General features: G+C 39.0%; 1 protein-coding gene across 3 annotated transcripts in view; it reads right to left on the reverse strand.

Moving 5' to 3' along the window:
- Window positions 1-3,404: 3,404 nt before the first annotated feature.
- Window positions 3,405-16,977, reverse strand: part of LOC129757175 (katanin p60 ATPase-containing subunit A-like 1) — a 63,601-nt gene continuing 50,028 nt past the window's right edge. For 2 of the 3 annotated variants that reach the window (XM_055754309.1, XM_055754307.1), the window contains exons 2-5: window positions 16,390-16,739; window positions 4,371-5,304; window positions 4,074-4,307; window positions 3,405-4,006 (exon numbers count right to left, since the gene is read on the reverse strand). In XM_055754309.1, the coding sequence (XP_055610284.1) occupies window positions 3,808-4,006; window positions 4,074-4,307; window positions 4,371-5,304; window positions 16,390-16,739 (1,717 nt within the window). In that variant the 3' untranslated portion in view covers window positions 3,405-3,807. The remainder of the gene's footprint in view (window positions 4,007-4,073; window positions 4,308-4,370; window positions 5,305-16,389; window positions 16,740-16,977) is intronic. The other variant, XM_055754308.1, reaches the window with a different exon arrangement.

The following is a 16,977-nucleotide window of genomic DNA, read 5'->3' on the forward strand; positions in this document are numbered from 1 at the left end:
AAGACGCCGGTTGTCATCTGATTCTGCTCCAACCATCGATAGAGCCAGCTAGAAAAATAAAAATTGACCTTATTCAAAATAGAAAATTAAACGTCTTGTTCCTTTGCGTTTAGTTTTATAAAGTCCATGTTTTCATAGCAATTTATGTGAAAGAATTGTGATAGTCCTTGATTCCTACAGTAAGCCGAATCTGAGACCCAGCTCGAGGAGTTTCTTGCTACTGAGCTAGCTTGACGGATTTTCCTCTGCCCCGCACAATTCCGCAGTCCGTGGCATAGAGGATAGCCTTCAAGCTTTCTAAGCCAGCGGGTATGAGATCGGATCCCGGCCACGGCATACATTGTACACTTTCTGTGAGTTGGTGGTTTTAGGATTTGTTAGATGCTAGCCATCATATCCATGAAAGATGTACGCTAAGAATTAAGAAAAATGAATCTCTTCGAGTGCAAATAGGAAGCAGTGTGTACAAATTTATCAATCGAAAAGTGATTTTGGATACCTTCCCGTTGGAGTTTCTCAAGGCAGCATTCTGGGACCCTTGCTGTTTATCTTGTATGTGAACGATATTCATAGGCTTCATTTGCAAGGCAAACCAAGACTTTTCGCTGACCTCCTTGTCCTACGAGAACTCCAATGTAAGGATTGTAGAAGCTCAGATGTCAGATCAGAAGATCTGAATACTCTTCAAGGAAACTTCAATGCTAATTTACTCTCGCTCAACCTGGACAAGACAAATTATGTCATCTTCTGATCTACTTACAGGCAGCTTGATTCTCACAACCAGCTCCATGTTAAATCGTTTAAATATCAAGGACTGATATTTGATGAGTTGGTGAGATGCAAGTAACATTTAATGTTTCATAGCAGGCTACTAGATAAAGTTTTGGTTTTATAAGGGGCCTGACGAGTCTAATAAAACGATTGGTGTTACTTGGAAATCGCTTTCCCGGATTTGCCGAAGAACAGCAAAATTCAAAACGAAGAACTCAAAGTGCTGGAGAACCATCATATATTGGAATTTTATTCACGATTAGCAACAAAAGTTGCCTCTACATTTAATAAGGTTGCTCAAAAATATACAAGCAGAAACATAAATGGTCAACAAATTCATTCCTAATAGTTTAGGTAACTCATCAAAAGTTTTTTGTTGAAATTCGGTCCAAGGAATTGATAGTTACAGCTATTTGAGTTTGGAGGATGAACTTTTTTAGTTTTTTGGTAGCTTTTTTTTTTTATTGGACTAAAATCTTGCTCAAAACATTGCTCATCTGTCATCTGTACTACAACTCCTAAAATTGCTTCCTACTCCAAATTCAATCTTGAGCCGAACTCTTTTTCGAAAATCTTTCGATTGACCCATCGCAAATCGCGTATTTCTTTTTAAAAACAAATATACTTGCATTCGGAAAATGCCTCTGACAATGTGAAATCCCTCGAACACACCACCACAAAATAGCTTTTCCATCTTTATTTTTTATCATGTATGTCTACCAGCAAAATATCTTCCATATTATTAAATTTTTTGTTACATTTTTTATACACTACTTCTTTAATCCAATCAACCACTACTTTTGAATTCGGCTCAAGGAATTGATAGTTACAGCTATTAGAGTTCGGAGGATCAACTTTATTAGACCTTGGGATTGTAAATATTAGAAAATCTTAAAGAGATTTACTTACCACCATTTTGGCAAACGATTTCAAGCATGGAAACATGGAATAGAATTGGAACTTGCCCAGTTTTATCCAAAATTTTGAACTAATTCGCCAGTGTCATCAAAAGGCAATAGAAATCGAGCAGTGGGTATTGGATCAGTAAGTAAGTATTTAAGACAGCAGATTTCTTGTCTGCGAACTACATGTGTTCTATGGAGTTGAAATCAGGCGATTGAGAGGAGTTTTAAGCATTCGGAAGTATTTTGCAACGATGTACAGTTAGAGCAATTTGTTGGGACCTATTGCCATATAGAGGAAAATAATAATGAAGCAGATCCAATTTCTTTACGAAAATGCTACCATTACTCATATGGGCCATCGATCAGTCGATGATCTTCATGACTCCAAACCTACAGGCCTTCAGTTAACCCCATAAGATGAACGAGTTCCCCTAAATAAAGGATCTAGGTTTAATACTGAACTCCAAAATGACATTTGAACATCACTTGAACCATGTAATAGCTAAGGCGAACCGCATTTTGTGATTTATTTTGCGTACTACCAGAGAATTGACTAACTTATGCTGCCTACAGACTTTGTAATGTGCCTAGGTTCACCTGCATCTAGAAACAGCGGCTGTCATCTGAAGCCCAAGTCACACCAATTGGGTTCACAGAATCGAAGTTTGCACTTAAACACGGATTTCATATTTGGCTGCACAAAGGTTTCACGAGACTTTCAGGTTCTCATGTTACGTAAAAGTTACTCAGAAACTTCCATCGCCTTCTGAAGAGCTAAAGCATCAAAACTGGAACTTCAATGCACCTTTAATGCGACACCTTCTCAAAGGCAATCATAGTGTCAAATGTTCCACCACCAGAAGGACAAAAATAGCTTTGGAACCCTTGGCGAGCATCAACGATCGACAGGCCCTGACTCATTGCGTTAAATATTTCCGGAACCGCCACGTGAATACGTATCTCAGCTATTTGGACATCACTTGAACCCTGCAGAGTGTCCTGTGTGAGTGTTTTTTGTTCAAATATAAGTTTAAATAAGTAAATTGTGATGATAACCTATGTAATTATGTATTTAGCGTATCGAACGTCCCTTTAAAACCAATTAAAAAAATCCCATCGACTTTTCTGTTTCAATGATTCCCCTCACTTATGGCTTTAAGCATTCCATAGTGATGTTTAAATACTTTGAATTTCTGCTCTAGATAACTATTGCTGGTTTGGTCGAGAGGCTAATGAATTTCATTGCGATCTGGAAAGCAGTGGTTCAATTCCAAAGTGTAAGTAGCTTTGTTATAAAATCTGTAAAAAATTCAATATTAAAATCAATGAATTAAACCTAGATCGACCGGTAATCGGCAATCTGTCATCTAGTTGTCAGAGCAATATGTCAACCGGATTTTTTTTTCGTCACGTAAAAGATTCTATATGTTCTCTTAGGGGCTGAATAGCATTCTCTTCAGCCACTAACATGAACTTCAAAGTAGCTTTATTACTTAAAATTTCCATTTACCATTCCACAGTTTTTCCACAGTATTGTGTTTTGTTTGGGTAGGTAGCAGATATCAACAAATTGAAGATCTCTTCAAAAAAAGGTGTAAAGTAAGCTTGTATTAAAAATAAGTTAATGAACTAAAACAAATCTTCTCGATGTAGTGACACAAATAAGATCCACACAAAAGGCATTAACGATTTGAGCCGGATTCTTTCAGCAAATAAAATCAAACCACATTTATCATCCTTCTCAGCACTTTATTGGTGTATATTTTACCAAAAAAAAAAACTTTTTCATATTACAATTCTGGCTATTTTTTTACGGATTTATTGCTACCATTTATGGGAAGGGTAGTAGTAAATGGTTTTCGTTAGCTGACTGAATAATATGTTTAGGACTATAATATGGTCAATAGATAAAGCAGTAGATAAATGAACACAGCAAAGGGTAACTAGCAACTGATCTCTGCTAATACTTGTTAGCAAAATTGTTCGGCACCCGTTAGTGCAAAAGTGCCGCCCTAAGCGAGAGGATTTCTTTGGTATTTGAGAATAAATTGAGGAGAATTAGTTTTTGGTTTGCACTTCATCAACTCGCAGGCAATACGCCCTTGCGGAGTTTTGAGCTTTAAACGTAACACTAGCAGGAGCCGTATTCATCCATCCAGGTTTCATAGCGGGCAACATCGTTGGCCGATACCGATTTGCGCGTCTTGGCCATCGCATCCTGGAAGTCCTGTGCGGTCACCGGAAGGTCAACCTCTTCGCGGCGAATCATTTTGATCTCCGACGGGGATAGGCCACTAATGTGTCGCCTCATGGCCATCATGGCGGCGTCACTGTGAAAAATACGAGATAAAGTTAATTCATCTTTACAGAAGGTTGAATTTATCGTTCAAAACCAACCGGCAAACATTGGCAATGTCCGATCCTGTGTAGCCACAAAGCTGATCGGCAATGGTTTCCGTTTGAAGGTCCGTCGAAATGTTGACGCCTTTGAGGCACAGCTCCAGCAGAGCCTTTCGAGTGTTGTCATTTGGAAGACCTATGTAGACGCGTTTCTCGAACCGACGGCGGAACGCTTCGTCAATGTCCCACGGATGATTGGTAGCTGCCAGGACCATGATAATTTTTTCATCACTGGAAATTCAAATTATAAAGTATTAGACAAACTGCTCTCGGTTGTAATAAGAATATACTCACTTTGCAGCATTTAAACCGTCCATCTGAATGAGTAATTCAGCCTTGAACCTTCGACTAGCTTCGTGCTCAGAATCGCTACCTCGACAGGCACACAGCGAATCGATCTCGTCGATGAAGATCGTGCTAGGAGCATAAAAACGAGCCATCTCGAACAGCAATCGAACCAACTTTTCACTCTCGCCTCGATACTTGGAAGTCAGTGTGCTTGAGGAAACATTGAAGAACGTGGTACCGCACTCGGTTGCAACTGCCTTAGCCAGCATAGTCTTTCCAGTTCCCGGTGGTCCCACCATCAGAACTCCCTTCCATGGTCGACGAATTCCCCGGAAGAAATCTGGCAAGATCACCGGCAACACAACCGCTTCCTGGAGGATAGCTTTCGCTTCGTTCAATCCCGCTACATCATTCCACTGTACGTTGGGATTCTTCTGAAGCATGTCCTTCTCCAGCGTATCCACCAAATGTGACTCATAGCCGATCGGACTGAAAATCTTAGACTTGTCGATTCTCTTTACCGGTGAATGCTGCTGCTGCGGAGAATTCTCCTCCACCGAGGTAACCTCCTGATCATCCGATCCGCCGCCTTCTTCCGAGGAAGACTTCTTGGTTCGTTCTTTCACCTTCGACGTTGCAAGTTTCCTGGCTCGAATACGCTCAACCGAGCGACTCTTCCTCAGCGACGATTTCTGGCCACTGTTTCGGCTGCTGCGTCGATCGGTTGGCGTATTGGTTGAGCTGGTATAGCCGACGCTGTGCTGGTGCGTGAGCGAAGAGGTACTCGTGGAATGGTTGGAGTGATTGTTGATAGAAGGCAGCGTGGGTTGCAGTTCCGGATCGCGCCGTCGCAGCGACGATATCCAGCGTGAGTCCGTCGACGTCGGCGGTGAGGTTGCGTTGGAAGAGATGCCAGCATGGCGCGGGTTTGGATGAACTTCTGAAACGAAAGCGAAACCTACATCAAATAGAGCACTGACCAAGTAAATGCTGTTTGAAAAATTTGTTGTGGAGTTTTATTTAGATTGAGAACCGAAACCTCAAAATGGTAAAAATTTGTTTAGCAAGTGTGATCGATTAGAACCAGATAAAAGAGACCTGAAACTTGAGACATGAGACATGAGACTTGGGACTTGAGACATGAGACATGAGACATTAGATATGAGACATGAGACATGAAACATGAGACATGGGACATGAGACATAAGACATGAGATTTGAGATATGAGACATGAGACATGAAACATGAGACATGAGACATGAGATATGAGACATGAGACATGAGTCATGAGTCATGAGACATGAGACATGAGACATGAGACATGAGACATGACACAAGACATAAGAAACGAGACATGAGACGTGAGACATGAGATTTGAGACATGCGAAATGATAACTGAAACTCAAGTCACTGGTCTCATTCGTCAGATTTTTTTTAAACAGATTATATTCGCTTATGTACCATTTTAATTCACAAACAACGTGTAAGCGCCGCACACAGGGGTTAAATATGGAAAAGGCGATCAAAACTATTTTCCGCCGAAACTATGCGTTTTAGACCTATAGTATCTTCCAGACAAATGACCAACATTACAAGGGCTAAAAAATTAGCTTTTTGAAAAATTGATTAATCCACCTACACACTACGAAAAAATCTGTAATATCACATCACATGTGATGTAAATAAAAAGAAGCATCATATATGACGGAGTTTTCAGTGCTAGTTGGAAATTACACGCCAGTAAAATTTTGCAACGTGTGAAATCAAAATGATGTAAATTATAAAATCACTGAATACTGGAATAAAAACTTTCCAATTGGAATTTGTTTTATTTGATTAATCGTTAATATGATTTAATAATGAAATTTTCTCATTTCCTAATAAAAAATAAAATCTTTCTTTAATTAATAAAATTCATTTTATTAAACGGCACAATTTTTTTATCTCACAAATTTTGTTTGTTTTAGGAGTTACATTCATACTTCTATTTTCTTCCCCGAAGTACCGGATCCTAAATTTAATAACGTGGAGCCACTTCCAGATCCGCATCAAAGATCTCCAGCAACCAGCAAGATCGATTAACTCACTCGCGGGAAAACTGCTTCAATAAAATATTATATATGGTGCACATAACTTGACTTAACACTTTGTTGACATTTGTGTGTGCCTGTTTTTGACAGTCTGTATTTTTACATGACATTAACACGTTCAGTGTTTTAAAATATTCATTGAATATTAATTCAATGTCTTATAACATTCCATGTCGTGTAATTTTAAGAAATTTCTATTTCAGTGCTGTTAAGAATTCTGTGTGACCAGAAAAAAGTTGTAAAATTACATCACGTATGATGTAAATAAAAAAAAACATCACATATGACGGAATTTTCAGTGCGAGTTGAATATTATACGCCTGTAAACATCTACAGGATTGTGGAATTTGAAAGACATGTAAAATATTAAAGACGTGTAATATTCAATTCGTACTGAAAATTCCATCATATGTGATGCTTCTTTTTATTTACATCATATGCGATGTAAATTTCCATCAAATAATCGCGTTTCATGTCAATTAATATTTATGCCATTAGAATTCAGTGCTGTTAAGGATTCTGTTCGCTACGAAAGCTGCCAGCATCAGCGAGCGATTCCCAACACGCGACGCCGATGTCCAGCAACGACGCCCGGAGCACTCACGAGAAGAGAAGAGTGCCACACAGACGCGAGAGTACGGCGCCGAGAGAGCGAGAAGGCTGCTCTCGCTGAAAGATTATGCGCGACGCGCCTAGCAGGTTCTAGGCGTTTCCATCTGGCGCAAGCACGTGGTCCTGTGCTTGCGTGACAGCCTATTTAAGGGCGCATTCTCAATGCGCCTTGAGTTAGTTCCATTTAGTACGCAGTGTAATTAAGTTGTATATAGAGTAGTGAAGAGAAATAAACGTGACAAGAGACAAAGCTGGATATTTTTATTGGAGTTCCTGCCTTTCTCGTCTTGGAGTTTGATTCTCTGCTCTGTTCCACTGCTTGGATCTCCGGTAGTGATTGGTGACGCAAACCCGGTTGTTGTCAGAACCAAACCAAGAGTTTAGTCTTCCCGCGTCCAGACCAATACTACCGATCCAGTCTGCCGTGTCTAGTGAAGAAAAGGCTCTCTTCTGGCACGTGTAATTGGTGCGCTGTTCGCACATCGCTTGCCAGTCCGGAAACCCTCAGTCCACTAGCAGATCCACCCGTGTGAGTCACACGTTAAAAAACATTTGGTCCTTCGATACCGGATCGGGACTGGTGAAGAAGCGTTTCGCGTGGCTGACAACGCGAACCGAGCGTGTCACGTGGCTCGGACAACGTGACATTCGCGATTTACCCGCCGTCGTTGGAGAGAACCACGTCGCGGTGCGAAAGTTTTAGTTACGGTTTTCGTCGCGGTCGCCGATTAGTATACGTGTGATATCGTGCGCCGACGAATTCTTACGTGTTCTACTGTGACGAACATAGAACACATTCGTGAGTGATTGGAAAGGAGTCTGCGGTTACAAAGATGCTACCTCGCACTCCCAACCAGAAAATGGAAAGGCCCGAAGAAATTTCGAAGCTCAGCCTCCGACGTGGCCGGGTCAAGGCAAAGGTGACCCGATTATTGAATATTCTGGAATCGGATGAAGGAACACTTTCCTTGCCAGCTCTGAGGGTTCATGCCAGAAACCTTCAAGCGATGTACGATGAAAACAACGAGATTCATAATGCCATAATTGAAGCTGTACCCGAGGATGCCGAGGCACAGGAGGAAAAATTCATCGATTTTGAAGCAACCTACAACGAGGCTGCAATAAAGATCGAGATCCTGATGGATGCGCTGCAAAGGGACAATCAGAGAGCCCCAGCTCACCCCGTTGCCGCGCCGATACCTCAGCCAGGTCAAGTGATAGTTAACACACAATCCTACCGTGCGCCTTTACCCACATTTGATGGTCGCTATGAAGCATGGCCACGCTTCAAGGCCATGTTCCAGGACCTTATAGAGCGAACTAATGATTCAGATGCGGTTAAGCTATACCATCTGGAAAATTCGCTCAAGGGTGAAGCTGCAGGGGTGATAGACATTGAGACGCTACAAAACAACCACTACGAGCGAGCGTGGGAGATATTGGAGCAACGATTCGGAAACAAGCGTCTCATATTGGAAAGTCACATTCTGGGTCTCCTGAACATGACGAAGGTTCAAAGGAAAAGTTCCAAAGAGCTGCGGAATCTGGTGGACGAGTGTACTCGACACATCGACAACCTGGTCAAGCTAGACCAACCTCTTACTGGTATGTCGCAAATGTTCGTGGTGACATTGCTGACACGTGCACTGGATGATCAAACCCGTGAGTTGTGGGAAGCCTCATTTCATCAAACGGAGCTACCACGATACGATGACATGATCGAGTTCCTGAGACAGCGAGTTGTGATATTAGAGCGTTGCGAGACCGCCACAACAGCTGGAACGTCCAAGACTTCAAAGTTTGCATCGTTCAAAGGAGGAGCCTCGAAATCATCGCATGCAGCAATAGTAACATCGGAAAATGCATGCGACTTCTGTAACGGTCAGCATAAAAACGAGAAATGCCCAATATTCGTAGGAATGAATGTTCAGAAGCGGCGAAGAAAGCTCAGAGAGATGAAGCTGTGCTACAATTGTCTTCAGAATGGGCATCAAATGATTACTTGTCCTAGTAAAGGTGTTTGTGGAAAGTGTTTTGGAAGGCATCACACTCTTCTTCATTTCCTTCGAGATAAAACTCCAGCGACGAAAAGCGAATCATCAAAGTTAGTCGAGGTGCGACAGGGGCCTGACGTACCAGAGCAACCTGTCAACGCGTCGTGTTCCAGCGTTAATCGTCAGATTAGCAAGCAGATCTTCCTGATGACTGCATTGGTTAATCTTCAATCGAAAGGAGGTCAAATTTATAAGGTGCGAGCGTTATTGGACTCTGGCTCGCAGATCAATCTACTGACGGAATCTTTGGTGCGGAAGTTGAACCTACCCAAGTATCCGACGAATATTCCTGTGGTCGGCGTTGGGGGATCTCGATCCCAGATAAGTCACCGAGCTGTAGTCCGAATGTCTTCGAACTACAACGATTTTGACGCCATCGTGGACTGTCTTGTCACACCACGAGTGACGGGAACTATACCCTACACCAAGGTCAACGTGGATTCTTGGCATTTACCAGCCGGTATGGTGCTGGCTGACCCGAGATTTAACGAGCCCAACGATGTTGAGATGCTGATTGGAGCTGAACACTTCCATACAATTATGTTGCGAAGACAGATGCACCTCGGCGAAAAACTGCCAATCTTGCTAGAGACTCAATTCGGATGGGTCGTTACTGGTTCTTGCGAAGAGGACGACGGAGGTGGTGCACTATGCGCTAACTTTGCTGTGGCTGACAGTTTGGAGGTCTGCCTCAAGCGCTATTTCCACCAGGAGAAGTTAACTGAACCAGAGACGGTTACAACTGAGGAAGAACATTTCGAAGAACACTTCCAAAGAACTTATCGTCGCAACGAAGATGAACGATTTGTAGTTCAACTGCCATTTTGTGAATCAGTGAGCCATTTAGAAGGCTCCAGATCTCTACCAACAAAACGAAAGGTGCTATCCCAAATAGCAAGGTTGTTTGACCCATTGGGCCTTGTGTCACCGGTGTTCGTAGAAGTGAAGACAATTTTGAAGTCGCTGTGGGCCGCCAACATCGATTGGGATGTTCCGGTGAAGGGCGACTTACTGCATCGATGGGAGGAGTTCCAAACGTGGTTAACTCAGATTGGCAAGTTCGAGATTCCAAGATGTGTCGTAGCTCCCGAGACCAACACAATGAAGATACATGGATTCGCTGATGCCTCGACTCATGCGTATGGTGCTTGTGTTCATCTCCGCAGCATTGGAAGGGAGGGATCAATAGCACATCTCCTAAGTAGTAAATCGAAAGTAGCACTGTTCGAAGAAAGCACTGTTCCAAAATTAGAACTGTGTATTGTTCAACTATTATTTAAATTGGTGAAAAAGGTCATCCCAACGCTGAAGCTGAAAACTGAGGTTGTCAAGCTATGGTCCTATAGCCAAATGGTGTTGGCTTGGTTGAGGAAACCCTTGAAGCGTCTGGAGGTGTGTGTTCGAGGTCGAGTGGCTGAAATCGTTTGGCTTACCGAAGATTGCCAATGGGGCTACATTAACACAGCGCACAATCCGGCAGATATCATGTCCCGAGGCGATTCGTCCTTCCAAGACGGCAAGAGCTCAACGAGCAGCCTCAGCAGTGATTCTTCGCCGCAGCATGGAGAACATCAAATGAGTTGGAATGATATTCCAACGGGGGGAGTATGTTCGCTACGAAAGCTGCCAGCATCAGCGAGCGATTCCCAACACGCGACGCCGATGTCCAGCAACGACGCCCGGAGCACTCACGAGAAGAGAAGAGTGCCACACAGACGCGAGAGTACGGCGCCGAGAGAGCGAGAAGGCTGCTCTCGCTGAAAGATTATGCGCGACGCGCCTAGCAGGTTCTAGGCGTTTCCATCTGGCGCAAGCACGTGGTCCTGTGCTTGCGTGACAGCCTATTTAAGGGCGCATTCTCAATGCGCCTTGAGTTAGTTCCATTTAGTACGCAGTGTAATTAAGTTGTATATAGAGTAGTGAAGAGAAATAAACGTGACAAGAGACAAAGCTGGATATTTTTATTGGAGTTCCTGCCTTTCTCGTCTTGGAGTTTGATTCTCTGCTCTGTTCCACTGCTTGGATCTCCGGTAGTGATTGGTGACGCAAACCCGGTTGTTGTCAGAACCAAACCAAGAGTTTAGTCTTCCCGCGTCCAGACCAATACTACCGATCCAGTCTGCCGTGTCTAGTGAAGAAAAGGCTCTCTTCAGACACGTGTATCCCGGTGCGCTGTTCGCACATCGCTTGCCAGTCCGGAAACAATCAGTCCACTAGCAGATCCACCCCGTGTGAGTCACACGTTAAAAAACAGATTCAATCTTGTTTTTATCTGTAAATTTACATTAATAAATCGCTTTCTATGTCATGTAACATTAAAGATTTCCAATTTCAGTGTTGTTAAGGATTCAGATTTTTTTCTGTGTAGTAGTGAGTTAGAAAAACTAACTTTTTAAATATCCATTGTAGAGCTATACTGGCTGAGAAAAGTTTTAAGCTTGTATCAATTCTAGCAACTTTGCTAAAGAAGTCATAGCTGTAACATTAATCGTTTCAAATTTATGACAATTTTTAGAAAATTAACATCAATTTTCAGTTTTTTCAACATAACTTTTTTTGCGCGTGATTTTTCATATAAAATATGTTCTAGAGAATTTTGAAGACAAAAAAGTTGTACACTTTTGCTGAATATACTGTATAAAAATTTCGAAGTTTAAACGAGATATCTTAAAAATACTTAACAAAAACAGTCATTTTGAACTGGTTATATTTCCTGAGTTCGGACGAGTTTGGTAACATATTTAACAGTTTTGCAATCAGAACAGTATCGCCTTTCAAACAATATTATACCCCTGTGTGCGCCGTAGAGAACTCAATGTACTTTAGTAAAACTTAAAATTGAGATCTATCTCGAGATCTATACGAACAAGATAAAAACAAAAATCAAAAAACGAAACACGCAACATAAAAAACAATCAGTTGCTGTTATCACTGTTGAAACAAGAGAACTCAAGTTTCAACTTAAAAGTGAAGCTTTTGAATGAAAATTTTAAATTCTTCGAAAAAAACTGCATGGTGATTTTGAAAATCACAACATTTCACAACATTAAACTTTAAAAATTATATATTGGCGAATTCAAAGCCATAACAGGTAGTAATACTTTCTCAGACAAAGTTCTTAAAGCTGCTCCTTTCGTAAGGCATTAAAATTTAAACTTCATTAGAAAAATCATAAAATAATCCCTTGATTCTCAATTTTTTACGAAAAAAAACTACTTATTTCTCAAAACGTTCAAATTAGTCTCAATGATTTTTTAATAACTTTTTCTACAAATATTCTGCAAAAAAATCGAAAATAAATATTTAATAAACTCCGAAAATGAGAAAAAAATTTTATTCAAGTTAAAATTTAAAAATTTCTTTCTATTGCTTTTAGAAAGAAAAAACTTCGAATGAACAAATTCTCGAACATATTTTCACAACATTTTTGTAGGAATATCCCGTTTACATCTCAAATTTCTTGTTTAAAAACAAATCATTTTTTAAAGAAATTGCATACTTAATCAATCGAATAATCACCCACTGAATACAAGACCCATGTCTAAAAAATCTTAATTTTTAGAAGTTCCCTGAATTTCAGAGCTTATTTTGACAAGCTTTGGGATTCTGATTCCCAATGTGTAATCAGTATTCTTCTAATAGCACTGATTTTTGGGTTTCACAGGTTTTTTTAATTAGCTTACACGCAAAATAATTTAGAAAATGAATTTGTTGTCAGTAAGCTCTTTGAATTTTTTGCTGTTAAAAAGCGGCACAAAATTTAAAAAATCTGTGAAATCTATGAATATTTCCAAAACTCGGTGTTCTGTGACACAGAGTCTGTGATGAAAATTTGCTCAAAATTCCGTGAAATTATAGATTTTTCTTTAAGGTTGTCAACCACATTTAGAATATATGAACAGTGATCTTTATTTGAATAATATAACAAAGTTTAAAAAAAAATCAATAATCAATTTTTTTCAAAACTGCTAGTGATTTTAGGTTCTGAATGTTTAATTTTTGTTCCTTTGTAAAATTTGGTAAAATATTAGAATTTCATTGGAATTTGAAAGGAGTTCCAGAACTAATCTATTTGTTAGTTTTTAAACATAGAATTTATCATTCTGCGGCCGTAAACAAAGTTTTTAAATAATAAAAATCTATTATGATAAGATATCATAAACATGCTTGAGTGTTGCCAAAAGAAATTATGCTCTTTTTTGGGAGTTTATATTTTATTTATGATTTTTATTGCTCATTAACCTGTTATCAATGGTAGAATTTTGATTACAAAAATTAATTCTTTTTTTTTTTCGACGACATTTTACCGCGAGTTTACCGGCAAGCCGCGAGTGACATGACTCGTGTACATTTTGGATTATTTTTTTTTAGTTAAAAAACTAGCTGACCCGGTAAACTTCGTTTTACCTTCTAATGTATAAATCGTAATAAATGTTTGATTTCATCTACACGACCTTAACTTCATCGTGCTCACGTATTGATTCTTATGGTAATCGTAACAAACAAAGTTGAATTTGTATTGGGACCACCTTCCATAAAAAGTGAGATTCTTGAAACTTTTATACAAACCATCTCTGACCCAAAAAACCCTCGGATACCAAATTTCACTTCATTCCGACTGACCATTCATACGTGATGTTGTTACAAAGAAAACGCCTCCATTATTATATATAAGATTTGTTATTGAAAAATTAGTTTATTAAAAAAAATAGTTATACATACACTGCCGGCCAAAATTTCGGGATCATCCCCTCAAAACATGAGAATTTTGATCGGCCATATCTCAGCCATTGTATGACATATTGGAATTCTTTTGATCTAATTCAAGAAGTTGTGAGCAGAACCTTCTTTGTATGTATTTGATAAAATGTTAATATTGAGTTTATATGTCTTAAATGAAGCTTAAAGTTGGGATATTTTTCGAAACCCGAACTTGAAAATCAAACCCGATCATCTCAGGGTGGGGTGGACCAAATTTCAAAATTCTTATTTATGTACTTAAAATACATATAATAACTACTTAAGTCATCGTCAAAAAGTTTTGGATCACCCCGTAGTATGGTGTAACGGCCAAAAGTTTGGGATCAATTATAATTCACGCGTATCTCTGTTATCAAACAACGTATTGTTTATCTGGTAAGCTAATTTGGAAGCAAATGAGTTGAAGTTGCTTTATGAATATTTAGTTGAAATATTTTTGAAGACTAACTTCTTTAGAACTTTAGTTAAAGTTTCATCATTTTCTGATGATTTTCATCAAAATTTCCGATCGATAAAAAAAATACGCAAATTTGTTTTGACCATAACTTAGTTGTCTTACAAGTTATTGCAGATCGAATTGGCTTATTTGAAAGCAAACGAATTTTAAAAAGTATGAAGAAAGGATTCGAATGCAATTCGAATTTTGAAATTTGGTCCACCCCACCCTGAGATGATTGGGTTTTATTTTTAAGTTCAGAATTTGAAAAATGTCCCAATTTTAAGTCATCTAAACTCAATTTTAATTTTTTTTCGAATCCATGAAAATTCTTGAAATGTCTTGTTTGTTTTGTTTGTTTTGTTTGTTTTGTTTGTTTTGTTTGTTTTGTTTGTTTTGTTTGTTTTGTTTGTTTTGTTTGTTTTGTTTGTTTTGTTTGTTTTGTTTGTTTTGTTTGTTTTGTTTGTTTTGTTTGTTTTGTTTGTTTTGTTTGTTTTGTTTGTTTTGTTTGTTTTGTTTGTTTTGTTTGTTTTGTTTGTTTTGTTTGTTTTGTTTGTTTTGTTTGTTTTGTTTGTTTTGTTTGTTTTGTTTGTTTTGTTTGTTTTGTTTGTTTTGTTTGTTTTGTTTGTTTTGTTTGTTTTGTTTGTTTTGTTTGTTTTGTTTGTTTTGTTTGTTTTGTTTGTTTTGTTTGTTTTGTTTGTTTTGTTTGTTTTGTTTGTTTTGTTTGTTTTGTTTGTTTTGTTTGTTTTGTTTGTTTTGTTTGTTTTGTTTGTTTTGTTTGTTTTGTTTGTTTTGTTTGTTTTGTTTGTTTTGTTTGTTTTGTTTGTTTTGTTTGTTTTGTTTGTTTTGTTTGTTTTGTTTGTTTTGTTTGTTTTGTTTGTTTTGTTTGTTTTGTTTGTTTTGTTTGTTTTGTTTGTTTTGTTTGTTTTGTTTGTTTTGTTTGTTTTGTTTGTTTTGTTTGTTTTGTTTGTTTTGTTTGTTTTGTTTGTTTTGTTTGTTTTGTTTGTTTTGTTTGTTTTGTTTGTTTTGTTTGTTTTGTTTGTTTTGTTTGTTTTGTTTGTTTTGTTTGTTTTGTTTGTTTTGTTTGTTTTGTTTGTTTTGTTTGTTTTGTTTGTTTTGTTTGTTTTGTTTGTTTTGTTTGTTTTGTTTGTTTTGTTTGTTTTGTTTGTTTTGTTTGTTTTGTTTGTTTTGTTTGTTTTGTTTGTTTTGTTTGTTTTGTTTGTTTTGTTTGTTTTGTTTGTTTTGTTTGTTTTGTTTGTTTTGTTTGTTTTGTTTGTTTTGTTTGTTTTGTTTGTTTTGTTTGTTTTGTTTGTTTTGTTTGTTTTGTTTGTTTTGTTTGTTTTGTTTGTTTTGTTTGTTTTGTTTGTTTTGTTTGTTTTGTTTGTTTTGTTTGTTTTGTTTGTTTTGTTTGTTTTGTTTGTTTTGTTTGTTTTGTTTGTTTTGTTTGTTTGCCATGTTGCCGCAGTACGCTAGAAACATTTCAATTTGCGCATAGCTGAAATTTTAGGCTTCAATAAGCCAAAATATTCCTCTCGTGAAGGTCAGCTCAATTTCGCTTTATTATTTGTATGAACTAGTTTTTCCGCCTGCAGCCTGATGACATGCTATGCCTCATCCCTTCGTTGGCCCAGATGGAAATTTTACAATCATAATCGCTCAAGGTCCATCTAATAGTTGCTTTTTCGGAAATAAAATCTAGGTCAACGCCGGTGAATTATCAGCTTTGACCACCAAAATCACACCTCGGCTAGTGGCACTTGGCACCTAATCCGAATATGTTTCGGAAAACACAATGTAAGGGATGGAAAGCTATGCTGAAAGTAGCACATATTTCCATCACCCCGCGGGCCAGTCAGCGTATGATTGCTCGCATAATGAACTATATGATTATGTAAATTGAGGTTAATGTTATCGACGTTGAAAAAAGAAAAGTGCCAAGATTCTTGCCACCTGCATCGATCTAGGGAGGGAGGACCACTGGTTTATGTATATTTGGAGCACCAAATATCGTCAGATACACCGCCAGGGCCCGACCTCCTTAAATCCACCAATTCTGTGTGCTAAACTGACCTTGGGTCGGAATTTTGTTCTTCTGCAGGTTGACGCGAATGGTTGATCCATTCGATGGTCCCCCGTGGCCGGCCATGTTGTTGGTGCTGGTTGCCTTCTTCATGCCGCCGCCTCCTCCCCCGATTAAAATGGGACCACCATGGCCTCCTCCTGGGCCACCTCCACCGCCATTGCCGGAACCGGATCCGCCTCCAGGGCCACCCCGGTCCAGGTTGCTGGTCGTGGCGGTGATCCGCGAGGGCCGATGGGTGGTGGTGATTTTGGTGAACGCAAACGGTGCTAGGTTGTCCAGTATCAGCGTATCCATCATTCGGGCCATGTGCTGAAAGCTGGATGTCGATGGCTGGGAGCTGCGAACAACAGAAGAAGAAAGGTAACTTATCAGATCGCTGTTTATTGAAACAAACTCTTCGGTCATGCCTAATTATCGCAGAATTAAATTTGTATAAAATTATATAGAAAAGGGAATTTGGATTTCACCCATATCATAAATTTAAATTTCATATTTTTTCACTCCATTTTATGTCTTTCTTATAAAAAGGGATGTTTAGAGAGTAAAAATTATAACCCAAATTTTTGGTTTGAAGA

This window comes from Uranotaenia lowii, chromosome 3 (assembly GCF_029784155.1).
Source record: "Uranotaenia lowii strain MFRU-FL chromosome 3, ASM2978415v1, whole genome shotgun sequence".
NCBI lineage: Eukaryota > Metazoa > Arthropoda > Insecta > Diptera > Culicidae > Uranotaenia > Uranotaenia lowii.